Raw genomic sequence first — 24837 nt, forward strand, 5'->3', positions numbered from 1 at the left:
TTCCTGGGGTCTTTGTTCCTGGGGCTTTGCCTGCAGCTCCACTGGGATTACTTCAGCTGCAGCCTCTGTGTGTGTGTGTGTGTGCTCGCGCGCACGTGTGTGTGCACATGCACAGGTGAGCACCTGTGAGGTCAACCTATGGAACGCTGTCCATGCAACTTCCCACCGCACTGGTTAACCTGATAGACACTATGGGGAAGTCAGACAAAGAGAACAATGAATGTACAGTCTGGACCAGGCTCAGGACTAGATGCAGGCTGCTGGTCCTAGCTTTCCCCCAAAAGGTTGACAGCGCACAGTACTGTCCTCTATGTATTTGACATCTTGTTAACCTTGACCCCGTCAGGGCAGTTCTCCCTTTCCTTCCTCCACCTCAACCCTGATGCACCATGCACAGGCAGTGAAAAACACGCCCTTAGGTTAATGTGTCACCAAACAGACTGCAGAGACTCCTTCCCCAGCGGCAGATGAGATGAGTCCTCATGCTGTGCTTCAGGCCGCTGTGCCTGACAGTGGTGCAGGCAGTTCACCTGAAGAAGACTCAGGGAGTCCTCCCTTCAGTTAACTTCCCAGGTCAGACACCACCCCCTGACCCCAGACAAGCACTGTATGATGTGCTCCTGTCACCCCTCCATGCATGGCTGCAAATGCCCATCTCATGTCTGGGTTCATCTAGTGAAGCAGCTTTGGAACTGGTAACAGGTAGAGGCTGGAAGAATTTGGAGAAATTACACTGAGGGCAGCAGCCACCCTGGTTCTCTGCTGTTCCTGGCATGCAGCAGGCATGGGTGGGAATGGAAGGAAGAAGCGATCCCTCATCTCTAGGTGAGGCCAGGACAGATACCCAGAGGGCACATCATTCAGGCTGACCCTAACAGGAAGAAACAAAGAACAGTGGCTCTGAGAATGGGATCTGGAATTAGACAGACCGCAGATGCACAGTGTAGGTAAGCCTGCGTTCTCATCACTCACTGGCATCACGGTGATCTGACTCATAGGGTCCTTGGGAGAATTCACTGATGATGTTTGGGACACACCCAGCCTTGCCCCATGTGTAGGAAGTATTCAATAAACATCAGTCATTAACAATCCCACACTAACCCCAGAAAAGAGATGTTTTTATCCTCAGTCCTAAAATTAGAAATGCAACCACGGGACAGGAAGGTAAAGCAATTTGCCCACAGTTACATACAACTTGTCAACTGAGAAAGTGGGAATTTCCAACTCTGAATTCCATGTTCTACACCAGAAGGGGAGAATGGAAGAGAAATAATAAATCTGTTTTATGAAAAGAAAGACCCTTTTGGGACATGCCACCGCCCTGTGCTGGACCTCCCTCTGCACCTGCATGAGCAATGCCCAGGGTGGAGGCCGATGGTCTGAAACTCACCGAGTCTGTCCCCGTGAGCACGTACACTGACTTCAGGAGCAAGTAGCCATCCTGATCCACGTTCCCCTTCCACCGCAGCAACTCTCCAGCTGCCAATCGAGCTTGCTCTGGAAGACAGTGTCACCAGCAGGGCATACAGCGACCTGCCCACTCAGCTTCGCCTCCATCCAGAATCCCCTCTTCCCAGAAGACGTGCCTGAGTAGACGTCTGTAGAGGACTTTGGCATCTTGCCTACACATCCCCAAGGCTGCCTCCATCTCTACTAAACGTTCCACACCCTGCCAGACTAATCTCCTTGGAAGATAGCCTTTTTCACGCCACCATCCCTGTTTGGTAGCCATCAGTGGTTCCTGATTGCCGGTGAGAAAGAACAAGCTCCTCAGCTATCGGCCTTCTCACAATCCAGAATCTTCCCCTACTTCCTGGATCACACAGTCCCTTATGTTGCAAGAATTCCTGAAATCTACACCATGCTGAGAAATTTCTTCCCCTTAGAATTTCCTCCTGACCCTCAGCCCTCAGGCACTGTGAAATTTTACTCTGCCTCCAGGAACCAGTGCACATGAAAGGAAGAATGCAAGTCAGGAGGCCCCACAAGAGATGCAAACTTTGGCCTCTGGTTCTTTTCAGAACCAAGAGCTCCACCAAACACACAGGTGCATCTTCAATCCTAGCACTTCCTCCCAGAGACTGTGGTCCCCTGCATGTTGTGTGCGTGTGTCTATGTTGTGATGTATCTGTGTGTGTATGCCTACGGGTATCTCTGTGTGTAGCGTTTCTGGGTGTGTCTTCATGTGTACAGTGTGTGTCCTTGTATAGTTTCTGTGAGTAGTCTATGTGTCTATGTGTCTGTGTGTAATGTGTATGTAGTATATGTGTGTGTATCTGTGTATAACATCTATGTGTAGTGTCTGTATGTAGTGTGTCTATGTGTGTGTGTATAATGTAATGTGTGTGTCTGTGTGTGTAGTATATGTGTGTCTGTGTATCTGTGTATAATATCTGTGTGTACTGTGTATGTGTATGTAGTGTATGTGTGTGTCTCTGTATCTCTGTGTGTCTGTGTGTGTCTGTGTATAACATCTGTGTGTAGTGTCTGTGTGTAGTGTGTCTATGTGTGTGTGTATAATGTAATGTGTGTGCCTGTGTGTGTAGCTTATGTGTGTGTATCTGTATGTCTGTGTATCTGTGTATGACATCTGTGTGTAGTGTCTGTGTATGTGTAACATCTGTGTGTAGTGTGTCTATGTGTGTTTGTGCATAATGTATTGTGTGCAGTGTGTGTATGTGTGTTTGTCTATATGTCCTGGGAGCAGCAAAGCTCCCCAAGCCCCCTTCCCTAATCTTGTATTTCCCTTGGTCCCCAAGGCACTCAGTGGCAGAGTGAGGCCCTCCTGCTCTTTGGCAGGCAACACTCTAGCTCACATGAAAGCAGAGAGGCCTGGGAGGGTGTGCAGGGCTGCACTGCTCTCTGTCAAGAGCCTACCAGCACCTCCATGCTCTTACCTGCAGGCTTCCCCACAAGGGCCTTCTGGAGTTGCTGGGCAAGCTGGTCGGACACATCTTCTGCCAGCCTCTGGAGACTGGGAAAACAGATGATCCCAACAGAGTGTTCCCAGGCCTGAAGCAACAGACGGATCTCGTTCAGAGATGGCAATGCCACAAGCAGGGCATGAGCACCACCCACCATGCTGCCCTTCACCAGCCCAAGCTGATAGCTCAACTCCGTTTCCCAGGGGCATGCAAAAAACCACCACATCACCCACCCTCACAACCCCAACCACCATCCCTATACCATTGCCTCCAAATTCTCCAATTGCCCAGACAGCCCCCTGAACACAAGCCCCTGAAATGTCAAACATGCAGAGCCCAGTCTCACAGCATGCTGCATCTGGCATCAGTGGATGGCCCTGCCAGGAGTCTGCTGCCCGCATGGGAGCACTGGGAGCACCTCTTCAGGTCTCCCCCTCCCTCAGCCCTCACCCAGCCATCCCTGTGTCTCACTGATGCTCTTCATATACAGTTTCAAATCCTGTACAGATAACCCAGTTTTAGTCATTCAATTATTTCCTTTAGATAAATTCCAAAAAATGGGATTGCAAATTAGAGAGTGTGTTTTATTTTCTAATGCTTTGGTACATGTTACTAACTTGGCTTCCAGACAAAGTTGACCAGATGAGATTCCCCAGCCCTCCCATGAGCAGACAGGTTTCTCCACACCCTCAGCAAAATTGAGCATCAGTCTGCCCGCTCTTCTTTAACGGAAAACTTCAGAAGAGAAAAAATATCTTCAGAAGAGAAAAAATAACTTCAGAAGGCAGCCTTTCAATTTCCAGGGTGGAAAACCTCTTTTCATCTTTCTTGGTTGCCTGTTTTCACTCTTACGCTATTACTTTACTAGGGTTTTTGCTATTATTTATTTAAAAGAGCTCTTTGTATATCCAAAGAAAAGTCAGATGGTCCATAACATAACTGCAGTTATTTTGAGTTTGTCATTTTGTCTTTTAATTTGTTATTGTTCGCTTTTGCTATACAAAAATCTGAAATTCCTATGAAATCAAATTTCTCAATCTAGTCTTTCATTTGCTGGCATTAGTTCCAGGCTTAAAAAATTCTTCTCCAGTCCAAATTGATGTTCTTAATCTTCTCTTTTTCAATTTCCTTAAAATTCTTTCTTATCTTCCCCTTCTGTATTTCTATCCCACCTGGTCATCTTTTTCTGCAGACTTTTTCCCCTTATTATTTAGGCTACTATTTAGTAGAAGTCACGAGTTTTAAAATTCTGTTTGAAATGCCAGGCTCTTTTCAGAATTCCTTCCCTATTTCTCTAGCAGTCCTGTTTGTTAAGTCTGATTTTCATCCAAGTCTTTGGGCAGATAGCCTTTTCTCTTTGTTCTACTGTGTTGTGGAACTGACTAAGTAGGACTAAGTTTCCTAGCCCTGAGATGAGAAGGGCTCATTCCAGACCGAAGGTCCGAGTGGAGGTACTGCCCTTGGTCCAAGACTGGAGTTCTGGAGAGAGTCCCTATCCCTGGTTTCTACCAGGAAGGTCAGCTGCTGTGCACATTCCGGGCATCTGTGGCCTCCATGGAAGGCAGTTTTGCAGCACTGCTTCCACTGAGCACTGCTCACCGTCCACTTTCAATTAAGCTCCTGCCCAAAGGCCCAAATGAGCTCTTTTTCAATCTAAGCTCTTCCATCTCGGAAAGATGAGGAGGACTTCAAAAAACATTTTTAATGTGTGTCTTGCTGTGGCATTATGTTCGTTAAAAAATAAAAACCTTTAAAAATCTTCACTTTATTAAAAGATGCCAAGTGAAAAGGCAAGCCACACCCTGGGAGAAAATATTCACAATGTGTGCCACTGACAGAGAATTGGTATCCAGACCCCTGAACGTTGATAAGAAAAAGACAAACAACCTGCTTTTTATAAAAAGAACAAAATAGACAAATAAAAAATGTCATTTGTATAAGATAAAATAAATAGCAAATTACTAACGATCCAGAAAGTGCATATTGAAACCTCAATATTTTCTACTTTTCGGGTTAGCAAAAATGAAAAACCTGACAATACCAAATGTAGCAGAACGGGAAGGATCACAGGAACCCCCCACGTGCTACTAACAGAGTATCAGTTGGAAGAACCCTTTGAAGAAGAGTTTAACCTAATCCAATAAAGTTACAGGGCACACACCCTACCACCTGGCAATTTCAGTCCTAGATATATTCTCCAAAGAAATGCTGGCCCAGGTACTAGACAGGAAATATTTGTGGGGCATTACTTGCGGCTATGAAAAACTGGAAAAAATACTTAACATGCATTGATAAGACAATGAATAATTTGTGGTATATTTATAGAATAGGAGACTACATAATACTGAAAAGAAAACAGAGCTAGATGCACCAACATGGATGAATCCCAGAAATAGAATGTTGAGTGAAAAAAGCAAGTAGTACAAGTATACGACAATAAGAGTCTACAAAATCCTGCAAGACTAGATTGCATATTACAGATGGCTGTATATGCAGCTAATAGAAGTGAACATCCACCCAGGGAATGAGGTATCCCAAATTCAAGAGAGGAAACCCCATTGGAGGACGAAGGGAGGGAAATGAGCTAAAGAATGTGTACACAGGGAGCTTTAGTTTATCCAAAGTGTTTTATTTATTATATACTGGCTTGTGAGTACTCACATGTTTTGAGCAAAATTTTGTATGGATCTGAATTTTTTTCTACCCTATAAATAGATTTGGTTGGCATTTTCTTATGTAAATTTTTTTAAAGTAGTGGGTTAGAACTTTGCTAAAACAACCAAAATGCTACATTGCTGTTAAACACTATTGGACAAAGCAGACCTCCAACAAATACTTGGTAAGTGAATGAAACAAATATGAAACCCACAATACACAGTAACAACGACTAAATGTTTTGAGCCTGTGTGCTATGCCAAACACTTACACCGTGTATTACGCTTCCATGCATTAGATCCGCTAGTCCTCACAACCAGCCTTTGAGGTTTGTACTATTATTATGCCCACTTTATAGAAACTGAGGCTGAGCTGGAGTTTAAGAGGAATCAGTTAGGTGGCAGAGTCAAGGTTTGAATTATTTCACACACACATGCACATACCCAAAATAGCATTTACACATCTACGAAACTTATGGCTGTCACCTAGAAGCCAGCTGCCACTCAGACTTGTTAATCCCTGAAGATAAAACATCTGTACTTTCGACTTGGAATTTCTGTGGCAAGATGATTTCCCTCCCTAGAAACGGGAACTCTGCTATGATGTCTTTCTAACAAATCCCTGCAACTCCTCCCTGCACTGACAAACCCCTCAAAGACCAATTTGCAGGCAGTTGACTCAGAAGCATCTATATCGTCTCTGGAGCAGTGGGACTCCAGGAGGCACTCTACAATAAAGCAAATTGGGCCACAGTGAGCTGAACAGTAATTGTGCTCTAAGCCAGATCTCCCAAGGCCCAGACTCCTTCCTGGGACCTCGAAGGGCACTTTTAGAAGCTGCATTAACTCTTTCAGGCCACCAGGGTGCTGTTTGATGCACAGAGCCAATCATTTACTGAATGGTACCGTGGGGACCCCGAAGAGTTAAGGCAGCTTCCAAAAGGCCCTAATTTTTCCCAAACTGGGACTTACATGCTGGGAAAATATTGCTCAATATTTTTAAAAACTTTTATTTGCTAACATTATCTAAGCTGCATCATCATGCCTCGTGGCTGTCCCCTCACATGGAAGAAAGAGAAAGAAAATCATGCTCTGGTCTCCAAAGGCAAATAAAGAATGGCAAAAGCTCTAGGGGAGATGAGAGGAAAAACCCAGATTTCCAATGACAAAGGGAACACGGTTGGTATTCCGGCATGAGCAAAATGTCATTATTACTCCATTACTGCAGAGTTTGGGGGGTTTGTCTTTAAGTGAGCTCAAAACATGTCTGAGACTTTGCATGAAGTTTCCCTGCTAGTATGACACAGTAGACCCTCTTCTCTGTTAAAAAAAAAATGGCGCATCAAAATTTTGCTAAAATAACAAAACAGCAGAAATGTTATTTCCCTATGATGGGGAAAAAACCATGTTGCAGGCCCCACTCCAAGATGGGGTAGAGTCAGGAGTGGACAAACAGGGGTGTTTACCCTGCTCACCCCTTGGACACCATACTTAAAAATAACTATTGATCATCTTTGGTATTTTACTTAATGGTGTTTATCTTTCTTCAATTATCAGTTAGATCCACCCTTGGGTTTTACAAGAATGATTGATCATAGTCAACATCATAAACTCTGCACCATTGTCTGAGTAGTCAGCCTAGGAATGTGTGCATATGCACACACACAAACAAACCCAAATACGCTAACCTCTAAATACAACTAAGTTAGTGTTCATTTCAATCCCTCCATACTAGGAAATGGATGTATTCCTTCTTATGTTACCCACTGATTCAGTTACCTGGAAAATCAGGTTGTTACATGAAAAACCACCCCTAAATTCAGTGGCTTAAAACAATAGCAATCATTTATTTTGCTCATGGATCTGAATGTGGGCAAGGCTCAGCAGGGACAGCTTTTCTGTGCTCCACTCTGCTAGGGCAGCTAACGGGAGCTAAGAGGTCCACTACCAAGATGATGTGCTCTTGGAAGGGCTGGCAAGATGGTGCTGGCAGCCAGCAGTAAGTATAGCCTCAAGGTCAGGGCCTTGGATCCTCTCCACACAGGCATTCACTCAGAACTACTTGGGCTTCCTCAACATGGCAGCTAGACTCTAGGAGTGAGTATGCCAAGTGACAGGACATCTAGGAGTGAGTATGCCAAGTGACAGGAAGAAGAACATACATCTCCCTTTACTTCAATGCAGTCCCACCCCCGAGATTGTCGATCTCAGTCATTGAGAGATTTTACACAAATTGCTGAGGATTCTCTATTTTGCTTTCTGCTTTCTCTCAAAGTCCACATTCTAAGAACAAACTTCAGTGGCTCCCTCTGTAGCTCTAGATTTCCCTATTTCTATTATCACAGGATATCTCTGTGTAATGTGAGAACCTCAAGTGCTTTTCTTCCTCCAAAGGCCAGAACCTTCCCACGCTTGCAAGAATACCTTCTTCCTTTGATGTCAGAGCCTATGATGGGAAAGGTTTCAAAAGACCAAAGTCCAAGGCTCTTGGCAGGAAGAGAATAGTGTATTGAGTCTTTCTTAAAAGCACTACCCTGCACACCACAGAAGTCATTGGCACTGTGTTGCTTCTGTGTGATGAAGTAAAACTTCCTCCCTATCTGCAACATCCTAGAGTAGCAATCTAAACATCCTACATGTGGGAGTGACATTCTAGTTGAGATGAAGGAAAAGGAAGGTGTTAGCCAGGCAAAACTATTGTCCAATGAGGGATGGGATAAGGAAAGGAAAACCAGATCTGGCCTGTCCTAGGAACCCCAGCACTGAGCAAGGACACCCAGAGGTAAACAATGCAGAGATTGCCCAGGTGATGCTCTGCTCCTAGCTGACAACTGGGTGGCTTTGGCCAAGTTATGCAATATCCTTAAACCTTTCCTTCCTCACTTATAAAGCTGAGATAAAAATACTACCTACATCATATCATTATTGTGAGGACATGTAAGCACTGAACAGAAGGTCTGGCTAGCTAGTTAGAGCCTGCTGGATATTTCCTAGCTATCTTCAGTGGAAACAGCTGCTCACCTGGGCATCAGGGTACCTGAGTTTAAGTTTTGGCTCTGCCCTTTGCTTGTGTTGGAACCTAGGGTGTCATTTCATCTCTTAGCCTCATTTCTAATATACAGATTGGTTAGCACAGGTCAAAGAAAGAACAGAGTAATATTAAAAAGAAATAAAATATGGGGGAAAAGTCTGGATTGGAAGGATCTGACCCTAGATCAGGATTGAAACAGTCTTCAACTTGCCCTGGCTAAGAACTCTTTGACCTAAGAAGAGGACTGAGGAATCTTAGGTGAGGAGGGAGCCTGCTGTTCTGGATGAGAACCCCGTTTTTCACTCTTCCCCTCAGGGCAGCTCCCTTTTGGATTCCAGTTTGTTGAGATTCCTTTAGGCTCTTCCTTAGTACCTGGACAGTAGCCAAAGTGTTGAGTAGGTTAGCACCCTTGCAGCCTCTCTTCAACTCAAGAGGCAGTGGGGTTGGGATTCACTGTAGCAGAAACCAAGCCCACCTTTGTACTTGCCTAGCAGTGACTGCAGATTCAGGTATAAACAATGGCATAGATAGGGGAAAGTTCATCATGCCTGCTCTGTGTTTGGAGGAGACCGATATGGGAGAAAACCAGACAGGCTAAAGGGAAGTTCTTCTCTGGGAAGAAGATATGGAAGAAGTAGCTCTGAGGGAGTCTGATGAACAAGACAACGCCCATTATCAAATCTCATGACTCACAAGGTTGAAGCTACCAGGTGACAGCAACCTAGGAAAGACACACATAGCTGTCATCCTGATTCACCCAGCCCCAACTACAATATAGATCACTCCTTCCATGCAGAGTCTGACCAATAAAGAGGCTGGGTCAGTCAGACAAGACCCTACACCCCAGGGACACAGCCGTTTCCAAGCAGAAGTGACAATTCAAAATCCCTTGTGTGCATGGCTTTGGAACAAAGACTATTCCAAATCATCTTAATTAATTTTCTTTGGGCCCAAAATGAAGAGAGTCAGGTACAGAGAGTTGAGCTCCATCACACATGGGAGTTCAGGACTCTTGTTTGTACTCGGGAGTCTCAGAGCCCAGGCAGGGTATGGTTTCCATGACAACCAATACATGCAGAAGGCTTTGATGTTAGAAGCCACATTCCAGGAGAAGTAGCATTAACATTTTAGGCTCTGTAATTTCCAAGGGAGGAACTTCATGGAAAACCTTAAAAACACTGCTTTGTGGTTATAAAGTTCAGAACAGACTTGTTCAAGCTTATCTCCTTACACAAGGGCCTATATTCCAATAAATGCTCTCAGGCTTCATCTCAGGTTACACTTAATTTTCACTACACCTGAGAAAAGTCTCCCATCTTCCCCACCTTTCTTTCCACCACTGACTCTTAATTAAGAAGGCTGAGCATTCTGGCCAGGTTTTACTAGTCACAGCGTAATAGAAACAGTGTTTTGTAGGCAGGTAGGAATTAACAAAATAATGCAGATATTAAGTAAATTATCAGAAGCTTGTAACACCCTGCCTCTACAGGGTCTGCCAGAGGTGGGCTCCAGGGATCAAGAGTCACAGATTGTGCCAGCAGTTTGGGGGATCATGGTGACAGGAATCTCAAAGGCTTCAGTCCATGCACAGTAAGTACCCTGGAGGCTGGTGGAAAAGTAATGGAATAATGTCTACTTTCCATGAGCTGTGGACTTTATAATCATTGTCTTGTCTTACTCTCACAGTTTCTCAGCAAAATGCTATTAATTCTACTTTACGGATAACTGAGTTTCAGCAATAGCTGGTAACTTGCTCAGTGGTGCACAGCAAATAAATAAGTGATAGAGCCAGGACTTAAGCCTTGATCTGTTTGACTGGAAAGTCCACATGTTCAACAACAGGGCCATTATGCCTCCAATTATTGGGACAGGGTTTGGGAAACGAAGACTAGTATCAAGGTTCACGTATAATAATAACAGTTTAATACGGAGTCACAAGCTCACATGTCTGTAGGGTGACATAACATTCATTAGAAATATGGGTTGGGGGAAAGATGTTAGGGCGAACACTAAGGTAAGCCAAGGAACCCCGTAACCCTTTCCATACAACTGTCAGTATTAGATCTACCAAAATTTTCAAGAGAATTTAGAAATCTGATTTTCATATGAAAACTTTCTGTTCTGAAACAAATGACCACTGGTTCATTCTGAACCACTGCAGGCCAGATGGAACACGCAGTGTGCTCTTGGGTGCCCTCTGCTCTGGGTCCCACTCACCATGACGACAGGACCTCTGTCTTCTTCACTCCCATAGCCCAGGCCTTAGAACATAGTATAGGAGCTTAATAAATATTTGTACAATGAACAAATGAATTCTCAAGTAAACAACAGGGAGGTGAAGAAGAACCGAATCCTGACTCTTAGGTGCAGAGTTCTTTTGTCAGAGCCCAGGCTGCCTGTGTAGGTGGGAAAGGTGCTACCCAGAACCAGCAGCTCAGCAATGTCACCAGTGACCTGTACTGGGGCTGGTGACTGCTCAAATTGTCCCTTCCATAAGGCAAAGTTGATCTGGGAACTGGGGTAAGACTGTCCCACCTCTCAGAATCTGGGGTTGTCAGAGCCCTGTCTAGGGCTAGGGCTGAGAAACTTTATACATCTCTCCTAAGCTAGCACTAGTTATACAGTCTGTGAAATGAGATGAAGGAGACTACAAGTCCAAAATGTGGAGGAAAATAATGAATTAATGGACAGTGAGTTACTTGGCAACTTTTTTTTAATTGCATTTTAGGTTTCAGGGTACATGTGAAGAACATGCAAGATTGTTGCATAGGTACACACATGGCAGTGTGATGTGCTGCCTTCCTCCCCATCACCTATATCTGGCATTTCTCCCCATGCTATCTCTTCCCAACTCCCCATCCCCCACTGTCCCTCCCCCATTTCCCCCCAACAGACCCCACTGTGTGATGCTCCCTTCCCTGTGTCCATGTGTTCTCATTGTTCAACACCCACCTATAAGTGAGAACATGCGGTGTTTGATTTTCTGTTCTTATGTCAGTTTGCTGAAAATGTTGGTTTCCAGGTTCATCCATGTCCCTACAAAGGACAGGAAGTCATCGTTTTTGATGGCTGCATAATATTCCATGGTGTATTTGTGCCACATTTTCCCTGTCCAGTCTATCCTCGATGGGCATTTGGGTTGGTTCCAGGTCTTTGCTATTATAAACTGTGCTGCAATGAACATTCGTGTGCATGTGTCCTGATAGTAGAACGATTTATAGTCCTTTGGATATATACCCACTAATGGGATTGCTAAGGACCTAGAAATAGAAATACTCAGCAACTTTTTACAGAAAGACATAATAAGTATGGAATGCATCCTATAAATGTGTTCCCAAGAAGATTCTAAGTCATCTTTGGAAAGCCTTAAATATTTCTGATAATAAGATAGAGGAAATATATTTACAAAGCCATTTCCCAATGAAAACATGCCAAAGCCTCCATCTACCCTCCCCTAGTCAACTTTCAAACATGAAAGGTAGCTCGTGTTCTCTGTGCTTTGAATGTTTTGTAGGTATATGCTTTTCAAAAATAACCCCAAATCCATAGTGAAGTAAATGCTTGCTAAGTCCTCATAAAAAGTGCTTTCAATGCTACAACTGGACTTCAGCTATAAGGCAGACCTCACTGGCAGAAGCACTGCTTCCAGAAAACAAAAGAAATCCCTTACAGCCAAGCTGTCTCCAACTGACACAAGCCAGAGTGCAGACCCAGTAGATGCACTGGCTTCCCTAGTGGGGCTGTGACTGGGTTTGTGAGTGAAGCTCTGGTGATCTCCACTGATTTTATCTCACTTTGCATTATTGGAACTATTTGATGCAAGATATTCTGGCTCTCCCAGGCCTTCATGTTGGCAAGGGTGCAAGGTTGCCAGCCACCTGTGTGACTCTTATGTCAGGACACACCAGCCTCTTCTCTCTTCCAGAGAGCTGGTCTTACCTCTGGCACCCAAATTGGGTTTGTGGTTGAACAATATAATATTTTTTAAACAAAAGAAACAGTATTAGTCAGAAGCTAACCATCTGTCCTTCTAAGTCCTTCCCCACCCTACAAATGAGACTTGCTTGTCATCTTTGGCATGATACCCTATCAAGGGTCTCCCCAAAATTCATGTGTTGACATTTTAATCTCTAAGGCAATGGTAACAGGAGGTAGAATCTTTGGAAAGTAATATAGCTCTGCCCTTATGAATGGGATTAGTGCCCTTGTAAAGGAAGCCTGAGAGAGGTTCCTCACCCCTTGCACCACATAAGGCCATGGCAAGAAGGCGCCTTCCATGAGCCAGAAGGTAAGCTCTTACCAGACCCTTAATCTGCCTTAATTTTAGACTTCCCAGGCTCTAAACCATGAGAAATAAAAGTCTGTTTTGTCTAAACTACCCAGTTTATGGCATTTTGTTATAGTGCCCCAGCAGGCTAAGTTAACTCTCCCCGAGCAATCAATCAGAGTCCAGTTGTGATGCCATAAAACAACCAACTTCACTTTGCAATCATCCCAGAAGTGTCCCAGAGTGCCCATCACCTTACCGTTTCAAAAATAAGAACACCAACCTTTAGGAACAGGGGGAGAAGACTCAACAGGTTCTTCTGACGCTCACTGGGGCTCTTGTGAGTTAACTGCTGGTATTCCAGAAACTTCCTTTCCAACATGTCCCAGAGAGATGTGGGGCCAGGGGACTGCCCTCCATGTGGGACATCAGGCCACACAGCAGTGAGCTGCCCTTCATTCTTGGAACCTGGATCTTCATTTCTGTCTTCAGCCTTTGAAAGATCTTCTGCCTCCATGCTGTGGCAAAGCAGATCTGAATTCAGAACAAGCAGAAGTGAGCACCCCTGTCACATCACTTCCTGATGATTCTGGCTGTGGATAAGGTACCGTATTCACTCAGCCCAGTTTCTATTGAAGATGGTTCCTCTAAGAATCTGAAACTGACTAAAATAATGAATCCCATTTTTAAAAATGGGACTCAGATTTAGGTGTGATTAATACAAATTCACAATCTAGTGTGTGCCCAGCACTGTGGGCTCTGGTAAACAAAACTCAGACAGACTCACTTACAGCCACACAGACAGCTAGGTGCTCCTATTCTCTCTAGGTAAGTAAAGAAACTGGGCCAAAGGCACATGGTTATGTCAAAACGCAAACCTGAATATTAAAGCCTGGTTTTGTTTTGTTTTGTTTTACTTGTTGCTGCTTCTCTTTTAAAGGGCTGTGTACATAAGAGAGATATAAATAGTTTACTGGTATTTGTAGAGGCATGTAATTCTGTATCTAGAACTTCCTTCTACAATGGGTCTGAAAGGACAGATTCCTCATTCTAAGCATTATTTGGTTTATACTCGATATTTTTAGAGCATTTTGTTCTCAAAATGACCCTTTAAGTCCCCAAGCTTACAGAAGCTCATCTCTAAGTGCACTCAAGTCAGGCACAACAACAAAAACTTACGTGATGAAAACATCCAAGGGCCAATTCACCAGGTAAGTGACCTCGAAAAGGTACACACCTTCAGAAGCTGTCAGTCAATGATGACTCACAGCATAACATAGGTTCGTTTATTGTTTGTTTGTCTGGAGTTCAGTAAACTCTAAGAAAGAACTAAAATGTTCAGGCTCCCTGAAAAAAAGCCCTCCCAAACGCAACATCGCCCACGCAGGAGGCCGTCCTGAAGCCCAGCTGGCATTCAACAGTAACAGGGTAGCGACCAAGGAACACACAGAGGTGGGTCCCCAGGGTTCCACTCTTGGCTACAGCAGTGGTGGGGGCACATCGTGCTTTATTTTTAGCCCAAACACACATTACTTGCAGGCTAGAATGGGGTTATCCACGTGCCACCAGCAAGGCTAAGCAGCCCCTCTCTGAAATTGGCCCACTCTTTATTTGCAGAACCCAATCTGCCCCGGGCTCCTCTTTGAGCACACAGGCTGCTTACTCTTTACTTCATTTTTGGAAATCATTTTCTTATTACAAAAGCATGCCAGTTCATTGCCGGAAACCGGGAAGAAACACAAAAATCACGAAGAACACAATGCTTACCCATACCCGGAAAACATGACTGCTGACATTCCAGCTTCTATCTATGAATATATAGTTTAGTAAGAACGCAATCATAATATGGTTGAAGCCAACTTCAGTTACAGCGCTGGGGTGGGGGTTGGTGGGGGATTAAGTTATTTCTTTTGGGGGGTGGACTATAAGGGGCAGGCGGTGAAACTGCTCACATCCCTCAGCCTTCTCCCTGATCTGGACGGGCTCCTCTCTGGCTGCGTTCATTTATTCCTTTATCACTGGGACTCTGTTCTTCACTCATATTCCCTGTGTCCCCAATCCCACCCACACCCCTGCTTGGTGAGTACAGTTCCACCAGCGTGGACCTTACAGGGCATGACACACAGCACCTGATTTCTGCCCACATACACTTAAGTGAGCGAATGCTGTTCTGCATCTTTTCTGCTCTTACTCTTTCACCCAGCATTATGTCTTCAGACCCCACCACGTGGCTCTGTGTTTGTCAAGTTCATTTCCTCTAACTGCTGCCTTGTGTTCCAAAGTGAGCATCACGTGCATATTTTACTTGTTGGCTTTCTCTGTGACAGATGGCTGGATTAGCCACAACATCCGGTCCTGCACACAGGGCTGGGGTGGACGCTCCTGTGTGGGTCCCTTCATTGGGATCTCATGACTGACTCTGGGTATGAAGGCAGAAGCAGCAGGGCAGAGTCAAGGGAACAGGCCTGCTCAGTTCAACTAAGTTCCACCAGCTAAGATGCCTTCAGAAAGCTGGCATCAGGCTGTTTCCCCCACAGCATCTGAAGGCTCCTCAGTGACCTCATTGCCACCCTGCTTGACATCACCTTGCTTTACAGTATTTTCAATCCGATTGAAGGAAAGTGATCTCACATTGTCATTTTAATTTGCATTTCTCTAAGTTACTAATGAGTACGAGTATCCCTTTACATGCCTTTTGGCATTTCTTCTCTGCGAATTAACCTCTCATAACCTTTGCTTATTTTTTCCTTCTTTGTCTTTCTCTTGCTGCTTTGTGAGAGTATATTCTAGAAGCTGGTCCTTTGTTAGTTTTAAAAATTGCAGATATCTTATCTCAATCCATTTTTGAATAAATTAGTCTATAATTTTCTGTGTAGTCAAAACAGCACTTATGAATATTTTCCACATCATTTAAGATCCTCAATGCCTTCATTCTTAATGGCTACATGGTGGCCATAGAGTAATGTTGCTTGTTTATTTAATAAGCCCTTACACTTAGGTATTTAAACGATATCCAATTATTCACTACTATAAAAAAACTGTAATGACAAGCTTCGTGTCTAAGTCTTTTTTATATATCCATAATAAAATAACAAAATCCCAATCAATTTCTGAATTTCTGAAAGGAAATAGTTGGACCTAAAAGTAGATAAATTTTCCAGCCTCTTGATCCATATTTCCAAACAGCTGCTCCTGAAACAGCAATCCTATCAAGGGACAGACAGTCCTTCTACATAAGTATATGAGAACTCACATTTCTCTACGTGTAATCTTTTTTATTACCATGTTTTTAACCCTGATAATTTGACAGGTAAAATAAAATCAAGAGCAAGCGCATCTCTGTTGTTTCTTGCTGTGTATTTGCTGCAGAGTGAGGAGGTGCGCATGTTTCCGTCTAGGCTCGTTCTCCTCCGAGCTCCCTGCGGCTGCTGTTCTGGAGTCAGACTTCATTTCCTGAGTTCTTTGTAAGGAGGCATCAGCCCTTCTCATGGCTCTAATTTACCCCCTGAGGGCCACCTATCCACTAAACATTAGCTTTGTGAAGTCAAGAATATTGTGCCCATAGCAGGGGCTGGCACAGAGTAGATGCTCAATAAAATCTTATTGAATAAATGAATGAAAGTATTAATGAATCCATGAATGAATTAACCTATGTGCTGATGGCACCCAAATCTCAATCTCTCTCTCTCCAGCCTAGACCCTTCTTTAGAACAAGTTCATTTTTCTTACTAGAAGGTTTCTACTAGGACTTCCCCAGGACTCTGAAAGCCACTATATTCATCCCTAACACCAACACAGCCAGCTCCAAGCCACAGTAACAGCAAGCTTAGGGTTGGCTCTACCATGTAAAGTTCATTTTGTGGTCACACCTGCAGGCTCTACTAACTGGCTCCATCAGTAAATTGTGTCTGAGGACCTGCTAACATGCCCCGTCTTCAGGACCAGCAAGTGGCAAGTCAAGTGAGCATCGGGTCAGAATATGAAACTGTGATGAGTGGGGACTTCACTGGAGATCCAGAAGAAGGATCAGAAACTGCCCAGCTCTCCTCTGAAGTGCATGGGAAGCCATGTTTACTGAAGTGAAACACTTGACTCACCTTCACTTGAATAGACATAGATTTTTGAAAAACAAGAATTTCTAACTAATGTGGACCCCTGAAATTGCGTGGCAGCAGCATCTGACTCAAATGCTAAGCTGCAACTGCCCCACCTCCTGCTTGTCTGCTGATCATCCCATACCTGCTTCAGTTTTATTTGAAAAGAGAAGGAAACAGGGAGTAGCTTTGCAGGGCCATGTGAAGAAGAAACCATTCTAATCCATCTCAGTCTCAAGAAGGGCCCCACGTACAAGCCAGCAGCCTCTTCTTATCCAGAGTGAAAAGCCACCCACTGGGGCTTAGGGTCACTGGGGGAGTCCCAGGCAAGGCCAGGGTGAGGGTAGGGCAGTGAAGGAGACACTCACCTCTGCACAAGGTTTAAGGAGGTGCCAAAAAGTAATCATTTAACGCAATAGTTTTAAAGATCAAAGTTAATGCCAAGAAATCCATGATGACCAAAATATCAAAATTTTATATGAAAACAGGATCCAAACCTGTGCTTCGCAACCATCCCCCCACCTCACTCCCCACTGTGGGAACTCGAGCTCAGGGCATTTTTCACAAAAGTCGACCTGTTAAACAGACAGCACATCTGTGCCTTGGCTCCTGGGGAGTCTACTCTCAGACAGGGATGGCTCCCAGCACAGACTCTGGGGCTAGACTGCTGGGGTTTGAACACAAGGGGCTTAGACCAAGTGGCAAGACCCATCCCTGACTCAGTGTTCTCATTTGTAAAGTGGGATGACAGCAGATCGGCTCACAGGGCCCCTCTAGCATTAGTCAGTTTAGCACAGGTCACTGTTAGGATTGGGGGACAGGTATTTACTGGCACCTACTTAGTACAGGCATTTACATGCAACTCTTCATGTAATCCTCTTTATATCCAGTAATGGCAAAGCTAGCAGCCTTTGTCCATGGCTGATACTGAGGTGGGAGCAGAGAGGTGACTTGCCCCGGGTCTCTTCACCAGTTAGTGGCCAAAGCAGACACCCCCAGGTCTGTGGACAGCCCAGGCTTTGCTGCCCAGCATACCCCAGCAGCGCACACAGGCAGCTGGGCTCACACTGTGGCTGCTTGGGGCCGAGGATGGGGGGAGGGGCTTGGCAAACTACTACACCCAGTCACACAGGCTGGGGAAGACTTGCTACCCTGGAAAGTTCTTGAGCAGGTGAGCTTTTAGGGGAAGGGTTCAGAGAAACATGGCCTTGGAAGGGCAAGGGGGCAGGAGGCTGCAGGGAGTCCCAGAGCCTCCAGGAAAAGAAGACCACTCCTCCCTGCTGGATGTGCTGTATCCCAGCTTGAATGGGGTCGGGGCATGCAGCACTCCAGCCCTCCACATCCCTGACCAACCAGGCTGGAAGCCTTGCTCTCCTGAAGCAGAAACTTGCCTTCTCACACAGCCTCAAGACAGAGGGGGCAGTGGGGCTGAGATGGGAGTCACAGGCAGGGGTCCAGATCTAGCTTGGCCCCTGTGGTATCTTAACTGAGTCACTTCCCCTCTCTGGGAATTGGCTTCTCCTCATCCATGTGATCCTGGTGATCCCAGTCACACTCTACCCTTCATGCACTGATGATGGGAAGAGGTCCAGGACAGTGAGGCACTGAAGGGCTGGAAAGGCCCCTAGATGGGCCCAGAGTCTGTGGGTTGCGTGTATAATGCGGTCTCCCCTTTCTCTGTGTCATGTGCATGGAACCAGATGGTGAGCCTGCAGGGACCCAAGAGGGAAGGATTCCCTGTGACCTCAGCAGCACCAGTGCTGGGAGTGACCTTGCACGCCCCCAGGTCTCTAAGTTTCACTGTCCACCCTCGCCCCACACCCCACCCACCCTGCAGGGATACATGGCATCATCAGAGCTCTCGCTGCATTGCAGCAACCCACACCGGGCATTCTGTGCACAGCTGCCCCAGTGAAGGGTAACATCTGGAGCATGAAGCAATGCTGGGTTGCTGATATTTGGGCTGCTAAGTAAACATTTTGATTGACTGTTTTCATCCCTGACTTTCTATTGAGTGATTTGCAGAGGTGAAGTCTCGGGATGTGAGATGTGGTCTAGCAGCCCTTGGAGCTAAGATGCCAAGAAGCTGTTCCCAGGAAAAGCTGCCCTGGAGCAAGACAGCATGTGGAATGAACCAAAGGGGTAGCTTGGGACTCAGTGCCTTCTGTAGAAAAGCTAGGGCCTGCAGCTAAGAGTTGCTTTGAAACAATTAAAGATTAAAATTCTTTTCCCTTTTCTTGTTAGCTGCTTTGACTGTTCTCATTTCCAGATTATAAACTCCAGGTGCAGAAACTGCCTATTTGCCATCTCTGTAATGGGCCACAGCCCTCAGGCCTTGGAGCTGGGGAAGCCTCTAAACCAGATGATACGGGATAGAACAGCGCTTGGCATGCGTGGCCGTAAACGATCTCTGTTTTTCTTTCCAGGCAAACACCAGTGCCTCACCGCATGTCAGCAGAGCCAAACACTTTCTCCTGTTTTCAGCAGGGTCTTGGCCTCAATCTGGAGAGCTCCAAAATAAATAAATAAATAAATAGCAAAGCCATTCTTGTTTCTAAAACATGTTCAGGGTGGGGCTAGTCCTTGGTTCCCTCTTCCCAATGTTTCACATCAACAAGGAGACCTTACAAACTAAAACCAAATTAAAAGGGGGAGGGAGACAGAGGTGGTGTGCTATGAATACTGTTCACCTCTACCTGGACGACTGACACTGTCGGAAATACTGAGTATGAACAACAGCATTACCATTAGGAAAATGACGATTAAAACAAGATGCCAGGACACACTGATTATGTTTTCACCAAACAAACAAAACTTGATGATGGCAAGGGTGCAGGGCAACCACCACTCTCACCCTTGCTGGTGGGAATGCAAATGCGGCACTGCCACTTTGGAAGGAAGTTTGCCAGTTTCTGGGAAAGTTAAACATACCCCCAGGAATTCCGCTCCTAGCTATTTACCCTAGAGAAACGTATGTTCCTAAAAAAACCTATACATGGATGTTTCTAGAAGCTCTATTCATCACTACCAAAACCTGGAAAAAACATAAATGTCCCTCACAAGACAAAAGAATAAACAAGCTCGCGTCCATCCACACAGCGGAATCCCTCTCTGCAGTACAAAGGAACACATGGCTGACACCCACAGCACCCTGGATGCATCTCAAAGGCCTTCAGCCAGGTGACAGGAGCCAATCCCAAAAGGCTACTTATTGTCATATTCCACTTAGATGACATTTTGGAAAAGGTCATCTAATTGTTAGACAGAAACTAGATCAGTAATTGCCAGGGATGGGGGGTAAGGGGGTAACTACAAATTGCAGGAGGAATTTTGCGGGGGATGGAAATGTTCTGTATCGTGGAAGTTGCCAAGAAGAAGTGTATAGGCTTTGGAGTCAGATGCACACAACTTGCTATTTAGTGGCAGTATATGATCAGTGCTAAGAAGAGCCTCAGAGCTATGGGGCCACTCTGAAGTTCTTTTCAAACCAATCAAATACTGCTACTATTTACCGCCTCGTGGGGTGTTGCTGTAAAGATAGAGAGGATACAGAGACGAAAATGCAGAGCCACTATGAAGTAAGCTCTCAGGAAGAAGAGTTACTTGGTTGGGGCCACATGATTGTTTACATTTGTCCCAAGTGTACGCTAAAAAAGTAAATGCTTTTATGTAAATTATATTTCAGTAAACCTGACTTTAAGGAAATATATGTACCGCGGTTGAACGAGAACTAATGGAAAAGCCAGAGGTGGGGATTTCAGTCCCTTGGCCTCAGCTTTTATCCTGTACAGTGGGGTTAGAAATCTCTATTTAATCAAAGTAGTGACCTCCCTCCCCGAGAACTCACTCTATCGTGGCTCTACACTTTCATCTCTGTATCATCTCTTTTTATCTCCACAGCAACACCCTAAGAGGTGGCAAATAGTAGTATTTTATGGGTGCTGGAAAGAGCCTCAGAATGGTTCATCAGCTTCCCCCAGGGCCACCAGCCAAGTTCTGTGCATCTGACTCCAAAGCCCAAAAGCTCTGCCTTAACCACGCTTCCTTCTTCCTCAGAATGCCACCAGCTGGGAACAGGTCAAGTCTCCTGTCCACAGAAGCCACATACAGATAAGAGCTCACTCAGGGCCCTTCTCTGGCCTTGGACTTCATGTTGGCCAAGTGGGGAAACCACCCTCTAAGTTCTCATCCACTTTTGCATCCAATTAAAAAGATTATGTTTATAATTGATTGTTATGTCAAATTGGTTGAACTAATAGACAAAGTAGGTCAATTATAAAAAGTAAAAGTATGCCCAAAAGAATTGAAAGCAGGGACACAAGCAGATATACAATGTTCCTAGGAGCATTATTCCCAATGGCCAGCGACTGGAGAAAAGCCAGCATCCATTGATAGGTGAATGTGTAACTGATGAAGTGGAATATTTTTTAATCTTTAAAAAGGAAGATAATTCTGGCACATGCTATGCATGAAGGAACCTGACAGCATTATACTTAGTGAACTAGCCAGCCACAAAAGGACAAATGCTGTATGATCCATTGATCTGAGGCCTCTAGAGCAGTCAAATTCATAGAGCCAGAAAGGAGAATGGTGGTTCCCAGGGGCGGGGGAGAGGGGTGCACCGGGAGATGATGTTTAATGGCCACAGAGTTTTTTTTTTTTTGAGACGGAGTCTCGCTCTTGTTACCCAGGCTGGAGTGCAATGGCACGATCTCGGCTCACCGAAACCTCTGCCTCCTGGGTTCAGGCAATTCTCCTGTCTCAGCCTCCTGAGTAGCTGGGATTATAGGCACGTGCCACCATGCCCAGCTAATTTTTTTTTTTTTTGTATTTTCAGTAGAGACGGGGTTTCACCTTGTTGACCAGGATGGTCTCGATCTCTTGACCTCGTGATCCACCCGCCTCGGCCTCCCAAAGTGCTGGGATTACAGGCTTGAGCCACTGCGCCCGGCCCTAATGGCCACAGAGTTTCAGTTTTCAAGATGAAAAAGTAACGGAGCCGGATAGTGCTGTTGGTTGTACATCATGAATATACTCAATGCCACTGAACTATACACTTAAAAATGGTTACGATGGTGAATTTTATGTTATTTATAAATTGTGGCATGTACCACAATTACAAATTTATAAATAAAATAAATAAATAGATAAAAGAGAAAGTAAGAGGAAATAATTCATTCAGTTGACTGCCCACAATAAAATAATAACAATAATGGCGTCTATTGAGTGCTAGCTCCATACTGGGCCCCATGCCAAGGGCTCTGCATGCCTAACCTCTCCCAAAAGCTCATGGCACAGGAACTGCCATGACCCCACAGGCTCCCACCCCCAGGTGGAGATGAGATGGAGGCACATGCGTTTGCACAGCATCCCTGGGTGAGCTCAAGGTGAGAATTTCCTTCTGGGCCAAGTCTTCATTAAACATTTGCCACATGATGGCATTGTGTTGGAAGGATTATGGGAAGGCAATGACAGAGGCTCTGTGTTCCACACCTGGGTTAGTTCCAGGCAGGGAGGACCGTTATTATATCCAAAGGGGACACAGATGAGACCCAGTGACAATATCAGAGAAAATAGGACCTAGAAATAGCTTGGAGGAAATAAGACTCTGAGAATTTGCAGAAGCTGGACAAGAGCACTGGAGCTCCTGCAGGATGTGGTAAAGGGCCCCGAAGCACAGTCTATATAACATACAAAGCAAAGGAGGGAAGGGCAGGTGAGGGGACCCTCACCAATGGAATGACAGCCTCCAGGCTTTCCTGTGAGCCCCTGGGGAAGGAGCTGATCAAATGTCCAGTGCTCTGAGACTCCCTTACCTCACCTGTTTGTGGCCAGCCTTGGGGTGGAGCTGGGAGGTGAACCTTCAGCCTAAAACCTGCCCTCCTGGAGGAACTGCTTTGAAAGCAGTAGTTCTAAAACTTCAGCATGCATCAGCATCATCTGAAGACATTGTTAAAACCAGATTTCTGGACCCCAGCCCCAGAGTTTCCAATTCAGTAAGTCTGGGGTGGGGCCCAGGAATTTGTCTCTCTAAAGAGTTCCCGGGAGGTGCAGAGGGAGCTGGTTCAGGGACCACAGCTGGAGAACCACCACCTTAGGCGAAGCCTGGGAGAGGGACTTCAGAAGCAGAAGAATCCTATCATCTAGATTTTACCTAGCATTACCACAAGCCCTGATCACCCCTCACCCTCAGCCCAGACAGCGGACCAAGAGGACAAAAACGAAAGTGCAGTGTGAGAGGCTAAAGTGGCTGCGGCGAAGCTGGAGTTTAGCCTCGCTGGGGTCCTCGTGTGTGGCAGGCAGTTGCACTCCTGCGAGCCCGCAGCTCACTGAGGGCCAGGTCTGTCTGCCTCCACAGCCTCTCCACCACTCTCCCTCTGAGGCTGTCTAGCCCTCCTCCTCCCCTACCCTCTGCTGTAGGGAAAGTCCTCACCCACATCGGTGTTATATTAACTGACAGCAAGCAGGAGCTCTGGTGTGTACACATGTGGAGTATGAAGGGGACAGGAGGGACACTGGATGTTACAGTAGGTCCCTGTGCCTCTGCCCCTGTTTGCTCCAAAGTCCCCATGCTGCAAGCCCCAACACGGAAAGCTCTGAACACTTGAGTGTGTGACCTCCTTCTCTGCCTGTTCTCTCAGAGTGGCCATGGCCAGGCCCCACTCTCTTCCCCATAGTCACCCTGAGAGCCCTGTCCATAGACATTCTGCTCCCTCTACCTCCCACGTCCCTCTCCTCACCCCTCAGACCTCACCTGCCCCTGGGGCAAAAACCAGGTGAGTGTAGCTGTCTGTGGAGGAGGAAATGGAGATGACATGGCCGGGGCTGTGAGCCCTGCATCATGCGCTCTCTGGTGCACACAGGCCTGCTGGGTCTGCAGCGCGTTTCACTAGAGACCTCTGGACTTACTTCCGATTCGCAGCAGCTCTTCCCTGGGTCTCCAGCAGCTCTGCAGATTTCAAACTTGCCAGCCACACAATTGTGTGAGCCAGTACCTTAAAATAAATCTCTCCCTGCCTACACACATCCTGTTGTTCTGTTTCTCTGGAGAGCCTCGGCGGATACAGCGGATACAGCGTGGCTGTCCCAGATAAAGCCCTTCACTCGCCAGACCTGTCCACATTCCTTGTCAGTGTTTATTGAATCAGTGCCATTTGGCATGCACAGCATTAGACTTTGTCTTCTTAGAAGCATGAGGCCATATTTGGGGTTGTGAATAAACCCCAAACCACCAATCTGTCTCCCCCACTGAAAACAAATTGAGCAAAGACTGAGTATGATATGGTTGACAAAGGGCCCCCAAGAGAAAGAGGTCTTCCATTTTGTGTGGGGTGAAGTCCTCCTGCCCCTTGCTGATTCTCCAAGAGGCCACTGCTGCTCAGAAAAGCATTTCTTGGAAATCCTGGTCTGATCTGCACAGGCAAGGCCCACCTGCTAGAAAGCCGGCCCAGGACCATCACAGGGGCCTTGTCACTGCCTCAGCCACAAGCCTCAAGCCCTGGCACCCTTGAGAGCAGGAGAGTAACATCAGAGTGCTTCAAATGTACAGAAGATTGGTGCGATCTCCCGGGTTAGCATACAGACATTGTGGGCAGGCAAAATCGGACTCTGGCATCAAGTCCTGGGTTCTGGCTTCTGCTCCTCATGCCGTGAGCTGTGGAATCTAAGAAGTGACTCTCCACAGTGCCAGTCCTAATCTGAAAAATGTGCCATTAAGAAATACCAAGAGATGGCCTATGGAGACACAGGTCACAGGAGGGGCTCTGTAATGGGCAGCCCATCCCCTCCCCAGAGGCTGTCTCAGAGCTGGGGCAGAGGACTTGAGGAGAACACATGTGAGCAGAGCCACGGAGGACAGGAGCACCTG

General features: G+C 45.9%; 1 protein-coding gene across 5 annotated transcripts in view; it reads right to left on the reverse strand.

The window, feature by feature from the left end:
* The window catches only part of WDFY4 (WDFY family member 4), a 285801-nt gene that overhangs the window by 248567 nt on the left and 12397 nt on the right, over positions 1–24837 (reverse strand). For 3 of the 5 annotated variants that reach the window (XR_013524374.1, XM_078343959.1, XM_035267708.3), the window contains exons 3-5: positions 13160–13394; positions 2898–3012; positions 1391–1497 (exon numbers count right to left, since the gene is read on the reverse strand). Coding sequence is in view for 4 of the 5 variants with exons in the window: in XM_078343959.1 (XP_078200085.1) it covers positions 1391–1497; positions 2898–3012; positions 13160–13393 (456 nt within the window). In the remaining variant the exon portion in view is untranslated. Of the gene's footprint in view, positions 1–1390; positions 1498–2897; positions 3013–13159; positions 13411–24837 lie in introns of all 5 variants that reach the window. The other 2 variants (XM_035267709.3, XM_035267707.3) reach the window with 1 other exon arrangement.

The sequence above is a fragment of the Callithrix jacchus genome, chromosome 12, assembly GCF_049354715.1.
Source record: "Callithrix jacchus isolate 240 chromosome 12, calJac240_pri, whole genome shotgun sequence".
NCBI classification, from domain to species: Eukaryota; Metazoa; Chordata; class Mammalia; order Primates; family Cebidae; genus Callithrix; species Callithrix jacchus.